Source organism: Octopus sinensis, linkage group LG5, assembly GCF_006345805.1.
Source record: "Octopus sinensis linkage group LG5, ASM634580v1, whole genome shotgun sequence".
In the NCBI taxonomy this organism is placed as follows: domain Eukaryota; kingdom Metazoa; phylum Mollusca; class Cephalopoda; order Octopoda; family Octopodidae; genus Octopus; species Octopus sinensis.
The window spans coordinates 25,689,307-25,711,859 of NC_043001.1; the positions used below are offsets into that span (position 1 = coordinate 25,689,307).

Below are 22,553 nucleotides of genomic sequence, written 5' to 3' on the forward strand. Positions count from 1 at the left end.
ACCGGCACGGGAGCCAATCAGGCAGAACTGGCATCAACCATGTTCAGATGGTGCTTTTTACAGGCCACCGGTATGGGGAGCCAGTCAGGCGGAACTATGGGGCCAGTCAGGCAGTACTGGCAACGACCTCACTTGAATCTTTTACACATGTCACCGGCACAGGTGCCAGTAAGGTGATGCTGGTAACGATAATGCTTGATTAGTGTCTTTTACGTGCCACCGGCACGGAGGCCGTTAATGGTTTCTTATAAGTCTCAAATAAGACCCATAGTGTAGTACTGCCCCTATATCTAGGACAGTACTGGTACCAATTGTAACCTTCAAACAATCTTCACCATAGACTTAATGCAAAATTAGAAAAGTTTTTTGTAAAAGTAATTTCACATAAATATCTTACCCTTCTAAAAATTCATTATTTAACTTGCAACATATTGTTTATGCACTAAGCATACATTTACTCTAATACATGTAAGTCAACAGCTGACATCGTATAATGTAGTTATTATTAGATCACTCATAAGCTGCACTGCAGTCACAAACATGTTACACTGTTGACTCTAGAGTTTTAAAAGTGTAGTTTTTTTTGGAGAGAGAGACCTCTCTCTCTCTTTCACACACACACACACACACACACATAATATGTATGTAATTAATAAGAAGTTTGGGTAAGGCTGTGAGTAGCAGTTATAGATGCACTAAAATGAACTGACACAAAATGATTTAGTTTATTTTTATAGATTTTATTCAACCAATACAGTTTTCCACATCTACAATGTATTGTAAGTAAATATGAATGTTAGTCAGTTGCAATAGAATATCCCAAAGCTTGTAGCAGTGGGCTACTTTTGTGTGGAAGGAAGAAAGTAAATAAGGCAAGACTCATCGTTTATCTTTTAACGCCTGTTTTCCATGTTAGCATGGGTTGGACGGTTCAACTGGGATCTGGGAAGCCAGGAGGCTGCACCAGGCTCTAGTCTGTTCTGGCAGTGTTTCTACTGCTGGATGCCCTCCCTAACGCCAACCACTCCGTGAGTGTAGTGGGTGCTATTTATGTGCCACCGGCAGAGGTGCCAAGGGAGGCTGGCAATGGCCATCATCGGTTGGTGGTTCTTACATGCCACCGACACGGAAGTCAGTCAAGGTGGCGCTGGCATCGGCCATGTACGGATGGTGCTTTTTACGTGCCTGTGGTGGCTGGCAATGGCCATGTACAAGAAAACTTAATGTGAATCTGAAATCTAGATCTTGGAGAAGATTGCTAAGTAACTAAAGCAGACTGTCTGAAAATGAAGTAACTCAAGTTTGTAGCTAACCTAAGATTGCACAATGGATTGGGTTGAGCTATGTGAATTGGACTCAGTTTCACCTGAAATCATTGCAAATTTGAGAGGTGACACAAATAAATTCTGAGTGTAGATTCTGATAAATAATAGAAGCACAAAGATGGTGTGTGTGTGTGTGGGGGGGGGGGGTCCAATTCCCTGTTATGAATTACATACATATATTTGTGTGTACATACATATATATATGTAGGCACATACATATGTACACACACACATATCCTTCTAATAATGAGTCAGAAAAGTTTCCAGAAGGAGGTTTTTTTGGTAAGTATATAATAGAATTAATGTCTTAGGGGAACCACAAACTAACTAAAGAACTTAATGCTGTGAATGCATGGTATCAAATATTTATTTCAAGAATTCTGAAGAATTGCAATTTTGTTTTGTTCTTGGCCTAGTAATTGTTAATGCATTTGAGAAACAATATGAAATTTGCTACATATATCATAATTGGCAATATTGAAAAAAAAAAAAGGAATATAAGAAGAGAAATGAAAGGAAAGAAGTCGGGATGATATAGGTGAAGGTGAAATGGGTGGAATAAGGTGCCCAAGTAAAACTGCTAAATTCTAGTTTAGAGTACAAACATGTAGACAAGATACTAGTTCTAATTTGTGGGGAATATAAACAAGTGCATCTAATTGATTAGTAGTAGAGAAGTAGTAGAAATTTATTAAAAAGTGTCTCTGATTTGATGGTTTGGTTTGAAAAACATAAAGCCAAGAATGAACCTAATTGTATGACTGAGTAAAAAGTTTTGGGTTTTGGGGACAGATTATGATAATTGGCTGCTGTTGTTAAATAGTCTGATTTTACATTTATCTGAAGTAAAAGAAAAATTAATGATAGAACATTATATATAAATCAATCTAACTTAGATTGAAGGAGAAAAGAAATTAAATCAAAATGAATGTCTGTAGAACAGTAAATTCATGAGAAAGAATATGAGGCCTGATAAGACCGAAAAATTACTGTTGCTTTCTCTAGTTGCTTTAAAGAGCAGCTCAATTCTAATCTATTCTGGATCCATTCTAATCTACGCAGTCTATCTTATCCAAAAATTTCGATCAACTGATCTTACTGGAGTTATTTCCCTTGTTACACCAGCATGCAGAATACGCTCCGAGATATTTTCCCATCAGCCATTTTATCTATATTACGTTTTTCTTGAGTTTAAGGTTCCTTTCTCTGTTGTGTATAGACGTTCGAGATTTCATACGCATTATTAGTGTTGACTTTTATTTGCTCTTCCTCCAACTTTTGAAATCTCAAATACAGTGCTTCATTGTTTTAAAAAAAAAAATCTTAATGTAATATTTTGGAATCGTATTAGGTGAAATTTGAATTAATAATTGTTTCGTTACTAACAATCATTATCTCTATAATAAAAACAAAATCAAATTCTGGAGATATTTAATCAGTAAATACGAAACTATATCGTAGTGGCTACGCCATAAAGTGAATTAGACTGTGCGCACGTATTCATTCTTCTTTTACAGAGAAAATTCAGAGCAAGTGAAAATTTTGTTCGATATAATATTCCAGAAAACAAAGTGAAATGGCTGCTAAAAAGAATAAGGTATGTTGTTATGTTGGTTTCCTCTTTTATTTAGAGACGAGATATTTTGAATATATCAATTTATTTATAAGCAGGTTAGAATTGCAATATAAAACCTGAAATCCAAGCAAATGGGGACGGAATCCACATTTTTTAAGAGTATTTATAGATGGGAGTGCATCTCCAAAGAAATCACAGCAAAAATAACGATCGGTTAAAGCTTGTATTATGATGGCTTTGAGAAAATTCAATATCTATATATATATTTACCTAATGGCAAATAAATAACTTAAAATTTAAAATATCGGGTATTTTTTTTTAAACCTTAATAGCTTTCACTGCTTGATCTGATTGCTGGTTCATTGAAATAGAAAAAGCATATCCCTAATTTTAAACATTCAGTTTATAACTAGGCCATTCATTGTTGAAGAAATGTCTGGTGGTACTTGATGCAGGAGTTTGAATTGACAAAGATGACATATAAATATATATGATCAAAGGAAATTAAACACATAATGCTGCAGAGATTTAAGAAGTTAAATCTACTTCTACTTTATTATATATTAGTACCTTAGTTCTAAAGTATAATAACTTTTTTAAAAAATGAGATACTTTTATTGTCCATCTATAAATATTAATTAAAAATCAATTAGGTTAAGAGTTTTGTTTTTTTTAATAGATCAAGCATTTTAGACTTAGAATTTACAAATATAATTTGTAATAATGATTAAATCATTACATTATACTGATTAAACAAACAAGATCTCGATTCGGTAAATTTTCGCAATTATGGTGTCGCTTTGGTACGTGCGTCTTTTCACCCATGCGGTGAATTTGGCTGTCGTGGTTCCTCGTGTGTCGGTCGGTAATGCCATTTGGCTCGAGGGGTACCGAAATATAAGCCATTGGCTGCGATATCGTTTTGATTTGGCCGTGTTTCGATAAATGGTTACCGTGCAAATGATTCTGAATGCTGCAATGGATTTCCTGGTTTGTGTGCAAGCTGGTGTCAACCTGCAACAACACCCACTAACCGGTATTGTGAGTCTACGGTGGAGGCTAAGCTGCGCCATGAAAAGGGGTATGAGGTAATCATTATGCACTTTTCAGTCATATACTGTTTAAATTCCATGTTGTCTGTTATTGTACGTTGTTCGGTTATCTTAATTGCTTTGTCATGAATGAGAAATTATTTCTTATTATGGTCGGATTATTCTTAACCCATTTTGTTCTGTAAGCAGAAACATTGTATAGGAAGGCGGCGAGTTGGCAGAAACGTTAGCACGCCGGGCGAAATGCGTAGCCGTATTTCGTCTGCCGTGACGTTCCGAGTTCAAATTCCCGCGAGGTCGACTTTGCCTTTCATCCTTTCGGGGTCGATAAATTAAGTACCAGTTACGCACTGGGGTCGATTTAATCGACTTAATCCCTTTGTCCTTGTTTAGCCCCTTGTGGGTAATAAAGAAATAGGTATTTCGTCTGCAATTACGTTCTGAGTTCAAATTCCGCCGAGGTCGACTTTGCCTTTCATCCTTTCGGGGTCGATAAATTAAGTAACAGTTACGCACTGGGGTCGATGTAATCGACTTAACCCCTTTGTCCTTGTTTGCCCCTTCTATGTTTAGCCCCTTGTGGGCAATAAAGAAATAATAAACCTTGTATAGAAAGGGTTAAAAATGTATGAATGTAGACAAGATTGTATTTTGTGTACACAGTGTTTATGTCAATTTGGTAATTTTTAACGTAACCTTAAAATCCAATGCTTTTTGCAAAAGAAACAGATTTGTTTGCAAACTTTTGATTAGTTTCTGGAGGTATTTGTCGTGACTGAACCTAAACTAATCGTCTTGTTTTATACTATCTTAGAATTTATTTATATGTGAGCAATGAAGTGAAATACGATGTCAATCGGCCATGACATTGCAATTAAAATAACAAAAAACGTAAAGGAGATTAAAATTTCAAAATATGTCTAAGTTAGTTTGAAGAATTTTTTCCCCAACTCCCATTTTCTCACACTATGTAATCCTTTCCAGTACAACCATTTATCAAAATCGTATATCATTTGTTGCTGTGGCATAACTACATATGTGTACCCCGACCCACCACGACATTGCATCCTCATAACTTCCAGGAAAATGGATACTTTTTATCGAAATTTTCAACAAATAGCGCTGGATTTAAAATATATAGGGATTTATGGGAAAGAGTTCTGGGGGTGGGGGTCAGAAAACTTACACGATAATAAACCAGCCTGCTGGGTATTAACAAGTATGTAGAAAATGAATATGAAAAAAATTGCGCTAACGACCCGTGCAGGGTGAGGAGGGCTTTCAGAAAATCCACAAGATCCGATTTTCCGTCATAACTTTCGCTTTTTTTTTTTTTTTCATATAGAATCCCACGTTTTTGGTTATAGAGGATTCGATTCTGAAAAAAGAAATTTCAGAAATCGCATTTTCAAAATTTTAATCCCCCCGCCTCATTTTCCACTTTTTCCGGGAAATAGGTAGAAAAATAGGAAATTTCCGGAAAAAGTGAGAACTGAAGGGGTGGGGAACGGTTGAAATTTTTTAAATGCGATTTTTAAAATCTTTTTTTTCAGAATCGGATCATCCATAACCAAAAACATGGGTTTCTGTTAAAAAAAAAAAAATTTATATATATATATATCCATTTTACCGAAAGTTATGACGGAAAAATCGGATTTTGTGAATTTTCTGACCCCTCCCCCCGGGTCTTGGCGCAATTTTTTTTTTTCATATTCGTTTTCTACATTCTTGTTAACACCCAGCAGGCTGGGTGGGGGGTTATGCTCGGGTGAAGATCTGTATTTTGAGCCTTTTTTTCTCTCATAATTTTTAAGAAAATGAAAATTTTTTAATGAAATTTTATACAAATACCTTTGAAGCGGCATAGATTATGATTATAAAGAAATTTGTGGGGAAATTTTCCCGAGGGAGTGGGGAGAGGAATTTCGGATCAGGAAGACCAAAGAAGTTGTAACTACTCCGTTTTGTCGGGGATTCCCCCCATCCCCTTTTTTTTATTACACCACAGCCTTTGAAATGAGTGGGAGGGGGCATCTTTTTGTGAAAAAACTTTTAAACCCCCCACCACATTCCTCACCATCCCACTCCGGACCAATTTTTTTAACTTAAAAACTATGGGAGGAGCCTTTTTGATAAAAAAAATAAAATAGAATAAAATGTAAGTATTTTCAGTGGAAAAAGGTGTACGATTCAAGGGAGATTTGGCTGTTGTTTCTAGCACATCCCACTCTCACATGTATTGATGTTTTTTCAATATTTTTCTCCCATTAAGCATATTTTATGGAATGGTGATACTGAAGTAACACGTGCGCGGTCCATTGGTTGAATATACCCCACCTCAATCAAGCGAAACCGTGTGTGTGTATAAGAAAAAACATTTTTTTAACAGTAAAGTATGCTATTAAAATGAATTGTCTTTTACATAGCTCTTTTTTTTTTAAATCACTGGATAAATGCCAGTAATGATCTTCTCAGGCTCTAACAAACAATCGGGGGCAGGGTGTGAGGTTGCAAAAAAAAAAATCATAATTTTTCAATTTTTTTTATAGCATATAAATGTATTTATTGGGGAGCAAAATATTGAAAAATATCAATACATTCGAGAGTGAGAAAGAAATGAGGAGGGTTGTCTTGGGATGTGCTAGAAACACCTGCCAAATCTCCCTTAAATCACTCACTTTTTCCTCAGAAAATATTAATTTTTGAAATTTTTTTTTTACTGAAAAGGCTCTTCCCATGGTTTTGAAGTGCAAAAAAAAATTGACCAAAATTGGTCTGGAGTGGGATCGAATGGGGGTGTACAAAAAATTTTCAAAACTTTTTTCACAAGAAGATGCCCCCACCCCATCATTTCAAAGGCTGTGGTTAAAAAATGGGGAAAATCTCCGTCAAAATGAAGTAGGGTACTTTTTGGTTATCTCACCCTCATTAAAAAATTGGGCCATCCCCCCCCCGTTTTACAAAAAAATATCTATTTTTGGTTATCTCCTTCAAATAAAATGTTTAGCCCTCAATAAAAAAAAATAATAAACATAAAAAATGGAAAGATGAAACATCATTTTCAATCTGATAATATTTTTTATAACAAATCATACAAAACTGAAAAAAATTAATAAACATGAAAATGGTAAAAAATTAAACATCTTGCTGAATCTGATATTTTTATAATAAATCATACTATGCCTATTAGAGGAGGCCAAACGTCAGCAATGTGTTGAAGTATTGAATCAAATGGATCTCTTTTAATCCAATCTCTTGTTGCCATATTAACTCAATTTTTTGGCGGGAAGATAGCCCAATTTTTTTTAATGGGGCTGGGTGAGATAACCAAAAATTACCCAAAGTAGTTCCAACTTATTTAGTCTTCCTGATCTGAAATTCCTCCCCCTCCTCCCAGAAAAAATTTTCCCCGCAAATTTCTTAATAATTTTAATCTATGTCATTTCAAAAGTATTTGTATAAAATTTTACTAAAACATATCCGTTTTCCTGAAAGTCGCGAAGGGAAAAAAGTCAGATTGTGTGAATCCACTCCACTCAAAAAATTCTTTCCCATAAATCTTTATATACTCTGAATCCACAGCATCTAAGTGGTATTTGTTGAAAATTTCATTAAAAAGTATCTATTTTCCTGGAAGTTATGAGGACACAAAGTCAGAGGGGTACACATCTGTAGTTATGCCATTGCTATAAAATGTTTGTTTCGTTTTCAAAATAGTTCACAAAATTCAAGCATCTAACAGAATTTTGATGCAACTGTTTTCAAATTGTGAACCATTGTTTGCCCTGTCAATAATTTGTAATTTATGATTTGAATGTATTTATTTTTGCATATGTTTCTTATAATTCAACTGTGTCAATGATCATTTATTCTTGTATACTGAGAATTTTTGTTTCCAATGCTGATGAATTTCATATCTACAGTAAGGTCCTCCCAGTCTGAGCTTCGTGCAGATTATGATGTCATTTATGTTAATATTATTATGGAAGATACATTTCTTTGCATTCTTTGAAAGTAATAAATCATACAAAAAAAAAGACCCCTGATTTTATGGCCATAAGAAATCAAACATCACTAACTTTGAAGACATTTCTTTTTAGTAAAAAGTTTGAAAAAGTTTAATAATAATAAAAAACTTAGACAACTTCTCTGAAAGTGGAACCAAAGAGTCTTGATGTGTTAATATAAAATTAAGATCCAGCAGAAAAGATGAAATTTTGTACAGAAAAATACCTGTTTGTGTTGATAGTGGTTTCAATTAGTATTTTTATTATTTGCGCTAGACTCCAAAAAAGTTTGTAAAACCTGTAGAACCTGAAGAATCTTCAGAGGATTCCTCTTCAGAATCAGAAGAAATGGAAGTTGTAAGTTATTTTATTATTCTTTTCATTTTGCTTTATTTGTATCAAAAGTCTAGTAGACCTCAATTATGAATAAAGTAGTATAGTACCTGTAAAATTGATGGTCGTTGAGTGTTTGGAATATGTAAGAAAATTTTTTGGATAGTGTGTATATATAGTAGAAAAAATTATTATGGTGGTGAGGTAGCAGAATCGTTAGTGCTCCAGGCAAAATGTTTAGCAGTATTTCATCTGTCTTTACATTCTGAGTTCAAATTCTTTTGAGATTGACTTTACCTTTCATCCTTTCAGGGTTGATAAAATAATTTGATGTAATTGATTTAACTCCTCCTCTGAAATTGCTATCTTTGTGCCAAAATTTTAAACCATTATTATGTTATATATATATATATATATATATATATATATATAAAATGTGCATTTCTGAATTAGCCCAAAGGCTGACAGTATACTCAGTTGATTTCAATTAATTGTATACATAACCTGAGTATCCTTCTGCCACTACTTCTGTACCAATGTTGGTATTTGTTTATAATTGCTGTGCATGCATTTTAATTCAGACCTAACCTGGTGCCTTACCTTTAAGTGCCTTATTCATCTGACACTATATATATATATATATATATATATATACACACAGATATGCATATATATCTTGCAGACTCATATACAGAGATGTATTAAATGAGTTGAGGCAGCAAATTGCCTTGCAGTCTCTCCAATACTCTAATGTATTTATTCTGTCTTCTGTGCATTCATCATCATCATCGTTTAACATCCCTTTTCCATGATGGCATGGGTTGGATGGTTCGACTGGGGTCTGGGAAGCCAGGAGGCTGCACCAGGCCCCAATCTGATCTGGTAGTGTTTCTACAGCTGGATGCCCTTCCTAATGCCAACCACTCCGAGAGTGTAGTGGATGCTTTTTATGTGCCACCAGCACAGAGACCAGAGGAGCTGGCATTGATCATGATCAGATGTGCTTTTTACATGCCACCGGCATGGAAGCCAGTCAAAGCAGCACAGGCATTGGCCACATTTGGATGGTGCTTTTTATGTGCTACCAGCAAGGGGGTCACAACTACAATTTCCATTTGATACTGATATTGATGTACTTGACTCAATAGGTCTCCTCATGCACAGCATGTTGCCCTACGATCCAAGGTACTTTTGAGTGCCTCGATCTTTTGTCATTGCCTCTGTGAGGCCCAATGTTCGAAGGTCATGCCTCACTACCTCATCCCAGCGTGGCCGCAGTCAAATGACTGTAACAAATAAAAGAATAAGAGAAAATGGAATATCTGCTTTGGAAATGTCAGTTTTATTTTACTTATGTTTAATCTGCAGCTGCAAGTTGCATGTCAAAAGCAGTTTTAGAAAATATGAAATTTTAACTTGTGAATTTGCAGTTTACAATAGTGATGCTTCAAATAAAAATTTTAAATATGCTTAAGGAAAAAAATATTGCTTATTTTTAGGTAGCTCCTGTTATGAAAACTAAGAAGCTGACAAAAAGCAAAGAGACACCTGGTAAGGCTTGATGAGTATTATCCAAATATAATAATGATTTTTTTATTTGTTGTTACACTAAGGAAGTAGTGTGGAAATGAAAAGCTGTCAAAGGATAGAGAGTGACTGAGGGTAGAAGTAAAATGAAAATGAGTGGAAAGATGAGCTGTTTCTCTGTTACATTTGACTGGATTATTAAATGGGAAAAGTTAGCAAGAGAATTTAATTGAGAATGGGTTAGAGTAAGAAATGTAACAAAAGGTTAGTGAGTATCTTTCACAGTTGGGGTTTCATTGACAAAGGGCTTGAATGAATATGTGTATATCAAAAGTTTTAGTCTTTTAGAATTTAAACTGGCCACATTTGCCTCAAATATTTCTACCCATTTTATGTTCAAACCAGCCAAATCTGGCCTTTCACACCTATCCTACAATGTCATTCTAAAAATGAACAATCACATCATTGAATTCTTGAAGCATGATTAATTTAAAATAATGTGAATAAAACAAGCATTACATTTCACAATAATTTGAATGTTAAAGGGTTGACATCCACTTTTCTATCTTTGCCTGAAGTAGATGAAATTCAATGCAGACATTGTACAGCTGAATGCACATCCTGTTGCTAACACTGGCTTGCTTTCAACAAGGTGTGTCTATAGGGGTGAAAGTCAAGATTTCATTGAGTTTTTCCCATATCTAGGTTTTTCAAATAATCTGGATTTGCTGTGTATTTGATTTTTTATTTGTGAAATGTGTTCTACTTATAGTGGAGGCGCAATGGCCCAGTGGTTAGGGCAGCGGACTCGCAGTCGTAGGATCGCGGTTTCGATTCCCAGACTGGGCGTTGCGAGCGTTTATTGAGCGAAAACACCTAAAAGCTCCACGAGGCTCCGGCAGGGATGGTGGTGATCCCTGCTGTACTCTTTCACCACAACTTTCTCTCACTCTTACTTCCTGTTTCTGTTGTACCTGTATTTCAAAGGGTCGGCCTTGTCACTCTCTGTGTCACGCTGAATATCCCCGAGAACTACGTTAAGGGTACACGTGTCTGTGGAGTGCTCAGCCACTTACACGTTAATTTCACGAGCAGGCTGTTCTGTTGATCGGATCAACCGGAACCCTCATCGTCGTAACCGACGGAGTGCTTCCATCCATCTACTTATAGTTGTTTATAGTCTTGTGATTTGTGAGTGATATAAGAAGTCCAAGGCAGAATAATTTACTCTATATTGGACTTGATGTATACATTGAAGAAATTAAAATTTTTCTACCTTGAATAGATTATACTGCTTTATTCTTTCATTAACAACTTACTTTTGTTTTGCATGTAGCTAAGAAGGTAGAATCTAGTGACAGTGAGGAAGAAGAGGAAGAAAGCAGTGAGGATGAGGAAAGTGACAGTGAGGAAGGGGAAGAAGAAGAGGAGGAGGAGGAAGATGAAGAAGATGATGATGAGGAAGAAGAAAAGGCAAAGGTGAAAAAACCTGTAGCAGCTGCTGAATCTAGTGACTCTGATGAAGAAGAGGATTCTAGTGAAGAAGAAACTAGTGAAGGTATACAGCCTTTTTTAGTCAGTTAATAATTGATAACGAATTAAGATGTCTTGGTAAATAATTTCACTAGCAAGTGTTTCTCTTTTATTAAACTAAAACATAACATCTCTGCTTTAAAATTTAGATGATGCTCCTAAATCAAAGGCCATTGAAAAAACAAATGATAAACAGAAAGATGGTGAGTATTTTCAAATTGTTTTTGATATTCTGCCAATCTGTGGTTTCTTCTAGTATTTTTAATTTATTCAGTTTTTCCTTGCTAAATAACATTCAGAATGTTTGATACATTATCTTGGTTTCTTATTACATTTTTAGATCACTCGATTTCATATATTTATCTGTAAATCATTGCATGTGATTCTTATATGAAGTTTCCTTTATTTATGGCTTAATTTCTCTATTTACGAATGTTTAACCCTTTAGTATTTAAACCGGCCATATCCGGCCAAAACAGTTAATCTGCTTTATGTTCAAACTGACCAGATCCAGGCTCTCACACCTACCTTACAATGTTATTCTACATTAAGTAATTACACCATCAAGATATTGAAGATATGAGATAATGCATGATTAATTCAAATCAATGGGAATCAATAGGCATTATGTTTGATGGAATAATCTGAACGCTAAAGGGTTAATAATGTTTCATAACTGCTACATAGACTGTTGTTTCTATTTATTAACTAGTTACAAATAGAATATTAATGATACTAGATATACTGGTAAGATCTTTTCAATTTTTGTCTACAACAGGGTCAAAAGAGGCCAAGAAGCGTAAAAAGGAAACGGATGATGGTAAAAATGCCAAAAAAGCTAAAGTTGATGGTAAGGAAATTTGAATTTCGAAAGTTTAACGTATGCGTGTTCAAACCAACTAGTGAATATGTATATATTGACTATTTTTGTATATAAATAAGAATCACTATGAATATTTGAAAAATTTAAATCTAATTCTTGGAGAGAATCCAAAAAGAAACATTTTGATACCTAATTTGTGAAATTTAGATGAATATATATGACAATTTGAATGGTCAGCAAATTGGTCAATACCTTGCTTAATTAGGTTTAAATTAATTAGCCATATTTGTGAGGTCATATCTTTGAAACTGAGGTGATAATATCTTCAAATTACACAGATTAATAGTGTTCATGGGATAGCAGTTGCCTGCTTTTTTGGGGGGCAATTTTTGAAATATTTATGTAAAGTCTATTTTGTTGCATGTAACAAACAGTCAATTTCAGATCTAGCTAAATCCAAAAGTACAAGCCATGGGGACTTGAATTTTGGGACGTGATAGCATTCCAATAAAATTTTAGTGGCCTATTAAAATTGGCTACAAACAGTGGAGTTTCATATTAGAACCTTTTGACAGGGATTTTTCCAATTTTAAAAAATATATTTTACCACAGCCTTGGAAATGATGGGGTGAAGCTTTTTATGAAAAAAAAATTTTGGAAAGTTTGTGGGTTTTTTCTTCCCCTTACCCTTCATTCCCCCCTTTTTTTTTTTACACTATGAACTTGAAAAGGATAGAAGGAGCCTTTTCAGTAGAAAAAAAAAACGTTCTTGAAAATATTTTCAAACAAAAAAGCATTTAAACCGGCCATATCCGGCCAAAAGTATTCTGCCTGTTTTATGTTCAAACTGGCCAGATCTGGTCTCTCACACCAACCCTACAATATCATTTTAAAAATTAACAGCTACCTCATCAAAATCTCATAGCTACAAGATAATGCATGATTAGTTCAAAACAATGTGGATGAAGAAGCATTAATTGTGGCAGAATAATGCGAACACTAAAGGGTTAAGGGAGAATTAACTGTTGCTTCTAACACATCCCACAGCCACCTGGTACCTTCCTCGTTTCTTTGTCACTCTGACATATATTGATGTCTTTCAATAGTTTTTCTCTTCATAAACACATTTTATTGATTAATATGAAAGAACACAAGAGTTTTTTTTAACCAAGGGTAGTTCTTGCTGAGATTTAAGCAATCAAAAAAAAAGAAAAGAAACACACACACCTTTACACCTAGCAGTTTTTTTTCTTAATAAATCTGTTCTTTCTTACACATACATATGGATAGCTAGTCAGACTGGTGTTTGACAAGTAGTATCAGTATGCATTAATCCTATATGGGCAGTCATGGTAGTCCCCTTTGTATTGACTTCGCCTTTTTGCACCATTTCATAGTCAGATTCACCAATGGCTGTATTGAATTTGTGAGAAACTTTTCTTTCTTATTACATAAAAATCTTGAAGAAAATATGTTCTTTTCTAACAGTAAAATTTTCACTTTTGTATTTCATAAGGATTACCTGACCTACCTCCAGCAATTTTTTCAGTAAAATAAAGCAAAAGTCTCCTTCATGGCTGTATCATTTTCAACACAAATCAAGTTATAGTGCTCAAATGCATTGAACTTGAACAAGGTCTAGCATTCAGCAGTCAGAAACAAAAAGTGGGACAAACATTGTGAATGGGCTGAAATATGATTGTAATTGAGGGGACCTGCCATAATAGGGAAGTGTCAGATTTTGAGGAAAAGTATACGAGAAGAAAGTTCACGCCCAGAACTTTTGAATGGTATAAAGCTGTCAGTAGGAAAAAATGTATTTTGACATCAGGCAAAGCATGTTTTTGTGTAGTCAAACTCAATGGGTTGAAATATGATTGTAATTGAGGGGACCTGCCATAATAGGGAAGTGTCAGATTTTGAGGAAAAGTATACGAGAAGAAAGTTCACGCCCAGAACTTTCGAATGGTATAAAGCTGTCAGTAGGAAAAAATGTATTTTGACATCAGGCAAAAGCATGTTTTTGTGTAGTCAAGCTGTGCTTGTCTCCCTTCTATGGAGCTCTGCAGTGATACCTAATATAAGCTCTTTTTGATTTTTTTTATTCATAGAAATTGTAATAAAATATGAGTTGATTATTTACTGCTGTTCATTATTTACTGCTGACTATATCATTGGTTATTAAAGTAAGCTAGTATTGAGTCTTTATTTTTTTAATCTTCCTTTTCAGAACCTGTTACTGTTCTGTGCAGAAATGTTCCCCAGGAAGTGACCATTGAGAAGCTTGAGAAATTTCTTAAGAAGAAGGGAATTGCATTTACATCTGTTCGCAAGCGTAATGACAGAATGTATGTATTACAATAGTTTATTAGCCATTTTACATTTCGTGTCCTTTTCTCTACTTTATCCTCATTCGTTTTTATTGCTTTCTGTTATAGGTTTGCCCACATTGACTTAGCTAATCCTGATGATCTTGATACAGTTTTAGCAATGAAAAATCTTGAATATAAAGGGTCTATGTTGGCATTTGAAAAAGGTAGACCCTTAGGGGCATCAAAACCAGAAAGGAGCAAGGGTATGTTGATTTGTTTTCCTGAATTTTTTTTTTTTCTTTTAATTGCACAAGATGTCCTGTTGTGGTGATTCACTGAACACTGCAAATTTCAGTTGAAGTTGATGAACTTTCTTTTTCTCTTCCCCTTCTACAGAGGATGATTCAAAATCCCTGTTTGTGAAGAATTTGTCCTTCGATGATTCAGAAGATAGTATCAGGAACAATCTGATGGAGATATTCCCTGATGCACAAAATGTTAGAATTCCATTCAGGGGGAATGCACATAGAGGGTAAGCTTTATTGAATTGCTTATCAATTAGAGAATCATATGTTTGGGTGTTCTTGTTTTGTCATATTAGATAAAGGTCTTTGCAGTAGTTTTGCAAAAAGCGACTAGATTTTAATAGTTCAAATAAGAAAGGGCTTGTCAAAAATTTTAGAAACGAGAGGGTTCCCATGTGCAAGGCTTAACTCAAACTATTTATAATATTAGTAAAACTACTGCGTATGTTTTTGTCTCATTATTATTATTATTTTTTTTTTTTACACCTAGGTTTGCCTACATTGAGTTTAGTAGTGCTGAAGAAGTAAAGGATGCTGTTGAAAATAAACAAGGGGTTGAGTGTGGGGACCAAAAATTGTTCTTGGATTATGCAAGTGGTTCTTCAAAAAACAGAAGACGTGGCTTTAATGGTAATTTTTGCTTTTTTTTTTTTGTATTTGTATTTGTTAGGGATTCGGATTGAAACTAACTCAAGTTAGTGTGTGCATTAATATCCTATCATATGTCTGTTTTCCATGCTGGCATGGGTTCAACAGTTTAATCGGAGCTGGTAAGCCAGAGAGCCCCACCAGGCTCCAGTCACCTGTTTTGGGTTGGTTTCTATGGCTGGATATCCTTCCTAATGCCAACTACTTCACAGAGTGTACTGGGTGCCTTTTACATTTTACCAGCATGGGTAACTTGCAAGGCAAAGGCCCCTTGGTTGAGAGAGGGAGTGAATCAAGGGGATTAATGTGCCAGACAGGAGGTTGGAGTATGATGGAAGGACAGAGGTAGTCATCTTACTAAGAGGAATTATCTGGCTATCCTAGTAGGAGAAGGGAGTTAGGAGAGAGAAATAGATGGTGTGGTGATGTATTGGAGTTTATCCACAGGGGAAAGTGGAGGGGAGTATAGGTTGTGCAGAGGGGATAGAGAGGGATGTTCCATGTGAGTGTGAGGGTATATGTTTGGGGATGAGGAAGACATGACTGTAGTAAGTGATAATGAGGGAAATTAGAGTGGTTGGGAAAGAGGTAGGGAAGGTATGTGAGGCATGGGGAGCATGTAGACAGACACATGAGAGAGTGGAGGGGCCTGCAGCATGTGAGGTGCATGAGGGAGGAGTCTGGTGGCAGTTTGACAGAAGTTGGGTATTGTGTGGGTGTGGGGTGGGGATATGGCTGAAAAGGACATGCGTGCATATGTGGATAACCTCAAATTCACTTGGCTTGTGTCTTCTCAAGCAGGAAAATTGCCAGAAGTCTCAGTCTCTTGTCATCTCCTCTAAGAGGCTCCATCTCACTTCACATCTTCTTGGGTTCCTTGCACAGTTAGGGATCAGTACTTCTTTATGCAGCTGTTCTCATCCATACCAGCACACTCTTCTGTCTTGCACACTACATCTGATGCCTCTCATAGCCACTACACACACATACACACACTTGATTTTTTTTTTATATTTTAGATCAACCTGAAGAATCCAGTGTGCTGTTAATTAGAAATCTATCCTATGATTCAACAGAGGATTCTTTGCGATCATATTTCAAAGATGCTACTGATGTACGAATACCAATGTATTCAGATACTGGAAAGCTAAAGGGGTATGTAAAGATAGCTGCTGCATCGCTTAGGATGTTTTTAATTTCTGGCTGATCATTTGTATGTTTTCCTTTTTAACATCAGTTATGTTTGTTGATTGCTCTTGAAAAAGGACATTTATTTATTTTGTTTAGAATTGCTTTTGTGGAATTTGAATCTGCATCAAAAGCTAAAAGTGCTTTAAACAAACATGATGACTCTAACATTGATGGCAGAACTGTTCGATGTTGCTTTGCTAGAAACAGGGGTGATGGTGATGGAAGAAGTAGTGGAGGTACAGTAACTTTTGATTTACTTCATTTTGTTAGAGTGGATTGTGACATCTGACACAATCTGATTGTATAGGGTGTTGGTCTGAAATATTTTAAATATTGGTATATTTTACTCTCTTATACTTGTTTCGGTCATTTGACTGCGGCCATGCTGGAGCACCGCCTTTAGTCGAGCAAATCGACCCCGGGACTTATTCTTTGTAAGCCCAGTACTTATTCTATCGGTCTCTTTTTGCCGAACCGCTAAGTGACGGGGACGTAAACACACCAGCATCGGTTGTCAAGCAATGCTAGGAGGACAAACACAGACACACAAACACACACACATACATATGTATATATACGACAGGCTTCTTTCAGTTTCCGTCTACCAAATCCACTCACAAGGCATTGGTTGGCCCGGGGCTATAACAGAAGACACTTGCCCAAGATGCCACGCAGTGGGACTGAACCCGGAACCATGTGGTTGGTTAGCAAGCTACTTACCACACAGCCACTCCTGCGCCTATTTTATTTAACCCTTTAACGATCGGATTACTTTGTCAAATGTAATGCTTATTTACTCACACTGTTTTCAATTAATTATGTGTTACCTTGTAGCTTTGAGATTTTGATGATATAAATGTATATTTTAAGAATGATATCATAGGGTACGTGTGAGAGTTGAGAGCTGGCTGGTTTGAGCATAAAACAGGTAGAATATTTGAGCCAGTTAGGGCCGGTTTAAATGCTAAAGGGTTGTGTTCTTACTTCAGCTTTTATGCAGTAAACATGTTAAAATTATATTCAGATAATTGAACTTCTAATTTCTTTGTACCTCTAAATATTGACATTGAGCTCATCACTACAGTCAGGTGTTAATAGACAATTCTTTTTTCGAGACCAACAAAGATATTTGCTGACTGTTTTGTTAACGTCTGGCTGTTTTAATTAGTTTTGAGGTGTCTATGAGAAATTCTTTTCATGACCGTCATAATATTGTTTAGTGGCTAGTTCAGTTATTTTTTTTATCACACTTTAACCTTTAAGTCCTTTTATTACCATATTTCTGTTAAATCACACTGACTTTGTTTTAATTATTTTTGAAAATAATGAATTTATTAAGATAACTTTGTCAGGCGTGGATTTATGGTAAAAAGTTTGCTTCCAAACCTGGGTTCAGTTCCACTGTGTGTCACTTTGGGCAAGTATCTTCTACTATAGCCTCAGGGCAACCAAAGCCTTGTGAATGGATTTTTGTAGATAGAAACTGAAAGAAGCTTGTCGTATGTGTGTATGTGTGCATTTGTACCCCACCAGTTAACTAGTGTTAGTGTGTTTACACCCTGTAACTTAGCAGTTCGGCATAAGAGATTAATAGAATAAGTACTAGGTTTTAAAAAAAAGATGTCCTAGAGTCAATTCATTTGACTAAAATTCTTCAAATTGATGCCCCAGGATGGCCACTGTCTAATGACAAACAAGTAAAAGACAAATGATTATTATTAAGTTAATGTATGGAATATAAATTGACATGAAATTTTGATGCAAAGTTTAATTTAAAACAAGAAATTTCTATCATAGAACCAAGGTCAGTTTTAGGTGGATTTGTATTAAAAAAAGGTTAAGCCTTGTATAAACCAGATAATTAATAGATTGTTTTCAGGAGTTAAGACGTGTGATTTTCTTAGTTTGAAATTTGATTGTGCAGGTTACAGTGGTAGACATAGTGGCGGAGGTTACGGAGGACGTCGTGGTGGTGGTGGCGGTGGCGGTTATGGCAGACGTGGTGGTGGTGGTAGTGGTAGTGGTGGTGGTGGTAGTGGTGGAGGTGGCAGACGTTTTGGTGGTGGAGGACGAAGTAGCTTTGGAGGTATGTAAGGCCTTTTTTCTTTCTTTTTTCTTTTCTTTTGTTTTTGATCTTGTGTTTTGTATTTGAAGTTTGAGATAAATAAATGAATATTAATTTACTTGTGATATTTTCTAAACAATTTTTTTTTTTTTTGCTTGTTTGTTTTTTAAAGGAACCGGGAAGAAAAAGACTTTCAGTGACAGCGACTGATGGTATTTAGCAGCATGGAAGTGAGAGCTGTGGCTTTTGTACCTATTGAGTGATAGATGGTCATTTCACCTTATTTTATGAATTCAATCACAAACATCTAATGACACCAGTAAAGTCATTTTAAATTCTGTTTTAAACATATGTGATTTCATTTGTACATAATCATGAGTTTTTTTCACCATTGATATTGTATGTAAATTTAATCTGATTAAAATATTCAAAATATTTGCATTTTGTGTTTTTTTTTTCTGAATAATTTCCTGGAGTTGTTAATGAGTATTTTGTGCAATCACAAAAGCTAATGAAAGGATGTGTTGAAGTGTGGTTAATGCTTTACTGTGATATATCAAGCAGCAACCAGCTTATTTCTTGTGAGTGGAAATTAACTGACAGTAGCAATTTGATACTTGCTTTGTAAATGATAAATGCCATTGTGACTTCTTTCACAGAGGATTTGAGTTTCATCATCATATAGGACACAGGAGTGACTGTGTGGTAAGTAGCTTGCTTAACAACCACATGGTTCCAGGTTCAGCCCCACTGTGTGGCACCTTGGGAAAGCGTCTTCTACTTTAGCCTCGGACCAACCAAAGCCTTGTGAGTGGATTTCATAGACGGAAACTGAAAGAAGCCTGTCGTCCTCCCCACCATCACTTGACAACAAATGTTGGTGTGTTTATGTCCCTGTAACTTAGCAGTTTGGCAATAGAGGCCGATAGAATAAGTATTAGGCTTACAAAGAATAAATTCTGGGGTTGATTTGTTCGAGTAAAGACGGTGCTCCAACATGGCCACAATCAAATGACTGAAACATAAATGAATCATCGTGATTGTTTATTGTCCGTCTTCTATACTGGTATATGTTGGTCGGTTTGACATGGAGCCGGCCAAACTCCAATTGTCTTGTGGTATAGGTTATACAGCTGGATGCCCTTCCTAACACCAACCACTTAACAGAGTGTGCTGAGTGCTTTTTATGTACCACTGGCACAACAGAAAGAAGATTGATTCCATTGGCTGAAGTCAAGCTATCTGTTGGCTTTAATTGACCTTTATGCAAGTTGGCACAGACTGAGTGACAAAGACGTTCCTAGTAACAGATTCCCATTTCTTTTTGCCAAAACCTTAGTACAACATTCATAAAGCATGACTCCAACGACTGTTAAGCATATTGCACTTCATGTTAACTTGTGGTACTGTTTTCAGTTCATAGTTTTGAAATGTGGAAGCAGCTACCTAAACATCATCATATATTGGGTGAGTAACAATTAGGATTTGTATCTGTTTGTCCATGTGGGTTCCATACACTGTGTAGTGGTTTTCTTGTTTGTTCCTTCTCGAGCCACGCCTGGCTCATAAGGGCCAGTTTCCTTGGCGTATAGGGTCCACATCTGGACAGAACGCCAGTCCGTTGCAGGTGAGCTGCAAGATGCAGTAGGAAAGAGTAAAAGAAAATTGTGAAAGAGTCAGCAGAAGTTCACCATTACCTTCTGCTGCAGCTGTGTGGAGCTTAGGTGTTTTCGCTCATAAACACACTCATTACACGGTCTGAGATTTGAACCCACAATCCCTTGACTGCGAGTCCGTTGCTCTAACCACTAGGCCATGTGCCTCCACCTGTATAGTGGTGATACCTAAGAAAACCAGGGGTAGATAAATGACTTGTGAGAGCAACACAAGCTTTATATTACATCTGTTAGCAATGTTTATCAAGCATTTAGGCTGGTTGTCCAATAGTTTTGTTCTTGTTTCTTTCCTATTTATTATACTTCTCTCTATCATAACAAAGAATTTAAGATTGGGTGTCCTTAAAAACTGTACCAACAACTCACTTTGCAAAGTTGAATCAAAGAACGAGTTCCAAACAAAAGCAGCCTAGAATCAAGTCTAAAATTAAATGTTGCAAGAAATATTGGACTGTACAGCCATGCTTAATGTACGGAAAAAGAGTTGGTGGGAATTCTACTGTGTGTTGATGGATGATATGCAGAGATCACTGGCAGGTTGAAATAGATTTTGTACCAGATATACTGAGTAGTTAGTATGAGTATCCATGAAACATTCTTTCAATAGCTACTATTACTCAGCGACTTAATCAGCAGTGGAGGTGAGGTGAGTGCTCTTAAGACATAGTATCCAAAATAAGAAAGCAGAAAATGTTCAAGAAGCTATTGCACCTGTTGGGAACAAGAATTCTCTCCAAGTGAAGGGTTGAATGGCTATATGTTTTTACACAAAGTGCAATATTGCATGGTAACAAATCAAGGGCATTAAATGCAGAAAATGTGCAAAGGCTAAAAAGAAAGGATGCATTCTTTGTTCAATGTGTAATGTTAGTGTACCTGAATGATGAAACAAATATGTTGTGATGAACATGCAAGCCAGATAAATGTACTCTTTAGGAAACAAGATAGCAGCTGCTAGTTATGAATGCTCTGTCTTAATCATTCTAGCATGGAAAATGTATGTTAACCCTTTTGTTACTAACCTGGCCAGAACTGGCTCTGTGGTAAAATGTCTTGTTTTCATAAGTTTTGAATTAAAATATTCCAAGCCTTAGTCACAATTTACGTTCCTAACACTAGCTTAATGATAACTAAGTTATTTTACTAAATTCTTTATGTTTAAAATAATTGAAAGAAACACGGAGCATCTCAAAATAAATACAGTAATGAAAGCGTTAAATGATGATAATGGTAATTCTCTTATTTTTATATAGTTTTACAATTGTCTAAATAAGGATACAACTTTCAGTTTTTTTTTGTAATAGTTTTATTAGCTTTAGCTGGATGATTTGTTTTTAAAATGTCAAGATGTCTTAAAGGTTTTAAAATTTCAGCTGAAAGAGTATTATAAAATGAAAGACGTTTTATTTTTAGGGCAGTGGGGTCAAGAGAATTATCACAAACTATATGTAATCATTTTGGTGTTGTTGACACTTTGTCCACTTGACATCAAGGGCGGAGCAAGGACATAGCAATACCTGCACTCTCGCTATTGTTGCATTGGTTTGCAAAATGAAGTTTTAATGTACTCCTGGTCAAACCTTAATCATTCTATGTTGGTGAATGGAGGGAAAATACTATTATTGTTTTAAATTCAACTGATCTGGATCTTGTTACAAACTTTGATGTCCATACAATAAGGGTATTCTTTTACTTGTTTCAGTCCTTTGACTGGCCATGCTGAAGCACCACCTTTTAGTTGAGCAAATTGACTGCAGGATTTGTAAGCCTAGTACTTATTCCATCAGTTCTTTAGCCGAACTGCTAAGTTACAGGGATGTAAACACATCAGCATCGGTTGTCAAGCAATGTTGGGGGAACAAACACAGACACAAACATACACACGCATACATACATATATATATATATAATAATTATTATTTGAGGGAATAAAATCCAAAACTTACAAGGAAAAAAATTCAATTTAGAAATACTAAATCAAATTTCACACAATATAATATATATATAAAAAGTTAGAAAAAAACCAATTTTCATTAATTCAAAAGGAACAATTAAATTACACCATCTAGAAAATTATATATATATATATTTGGAGACCAAATTCACTCACAATGCTTTGGTCGGCCCGAGGCTGTGATACTTAATTTTTTTAGTTTTCTGATAAATAACATAACACTCTT

At 35.5% G+C, this 22,553-nt stretch overlaps 1 protein-coding gene across 4 annotated transcripts; it reads left to right on the plus strand.

The window, feature by feature from the left end:
- Positions 1 to 2,494: 2,494 nt before the first annotated feature.
- LOC115212015 (nucleolin) lies at positions 2,495 to 19,041 on the plus strand. 4 transcript variants are annotated; one of them, XM_036503248.1, is made up of 14 exons: positions 2,495 to 2,922; positions 8,237 to 8,317; positions 9,793 to 9,849; positions 11,159 to 11,378; positions 11,503 to 11,556; positions 12,132 to 12,203; positions 14,407 to 14,524; positions 14,615 to 14,751; positions 14,885 to 15,020; positions 15,284 to 15,423; positions 16,461 to 16,596; positions 16,729 to 16,868; positions 18,557 to 18,718; positions 18,870 to 19,041. In XM_036503248.1, the coding sequence occupies exons 1-14, from the start codon at positions 2,902 to 2,904 to the stop codon at positions 18,905 to 18,907; spliced, it is 1,512 nt and encodes a 503-aa protein (XP_036359141.1). In that variant the 5' UTR covers positions 2,495 to 2,901; the 3' UTR covers positions 18,908 to 19,041. The 4 variants fall into 4 exon arrangements, with proteins under 4 accessions (XP_036359141.1, XP_029636667.1, XP_036359142.1 ...); XM_029780807.2 differs by having other exon boundaries at positions 2,496 to 2,922; positions 9,793 to 9,844; positions 11,157 to 11,378; XM_036503249.1 differs by lacking the exon at positions 2,495 to 2,922 and adding an exon at positions 2,936 to 3,989.
- The last annotated feature ends 3,512 nt before the right edge of the window (positions 19,042 to 22,553 follow it).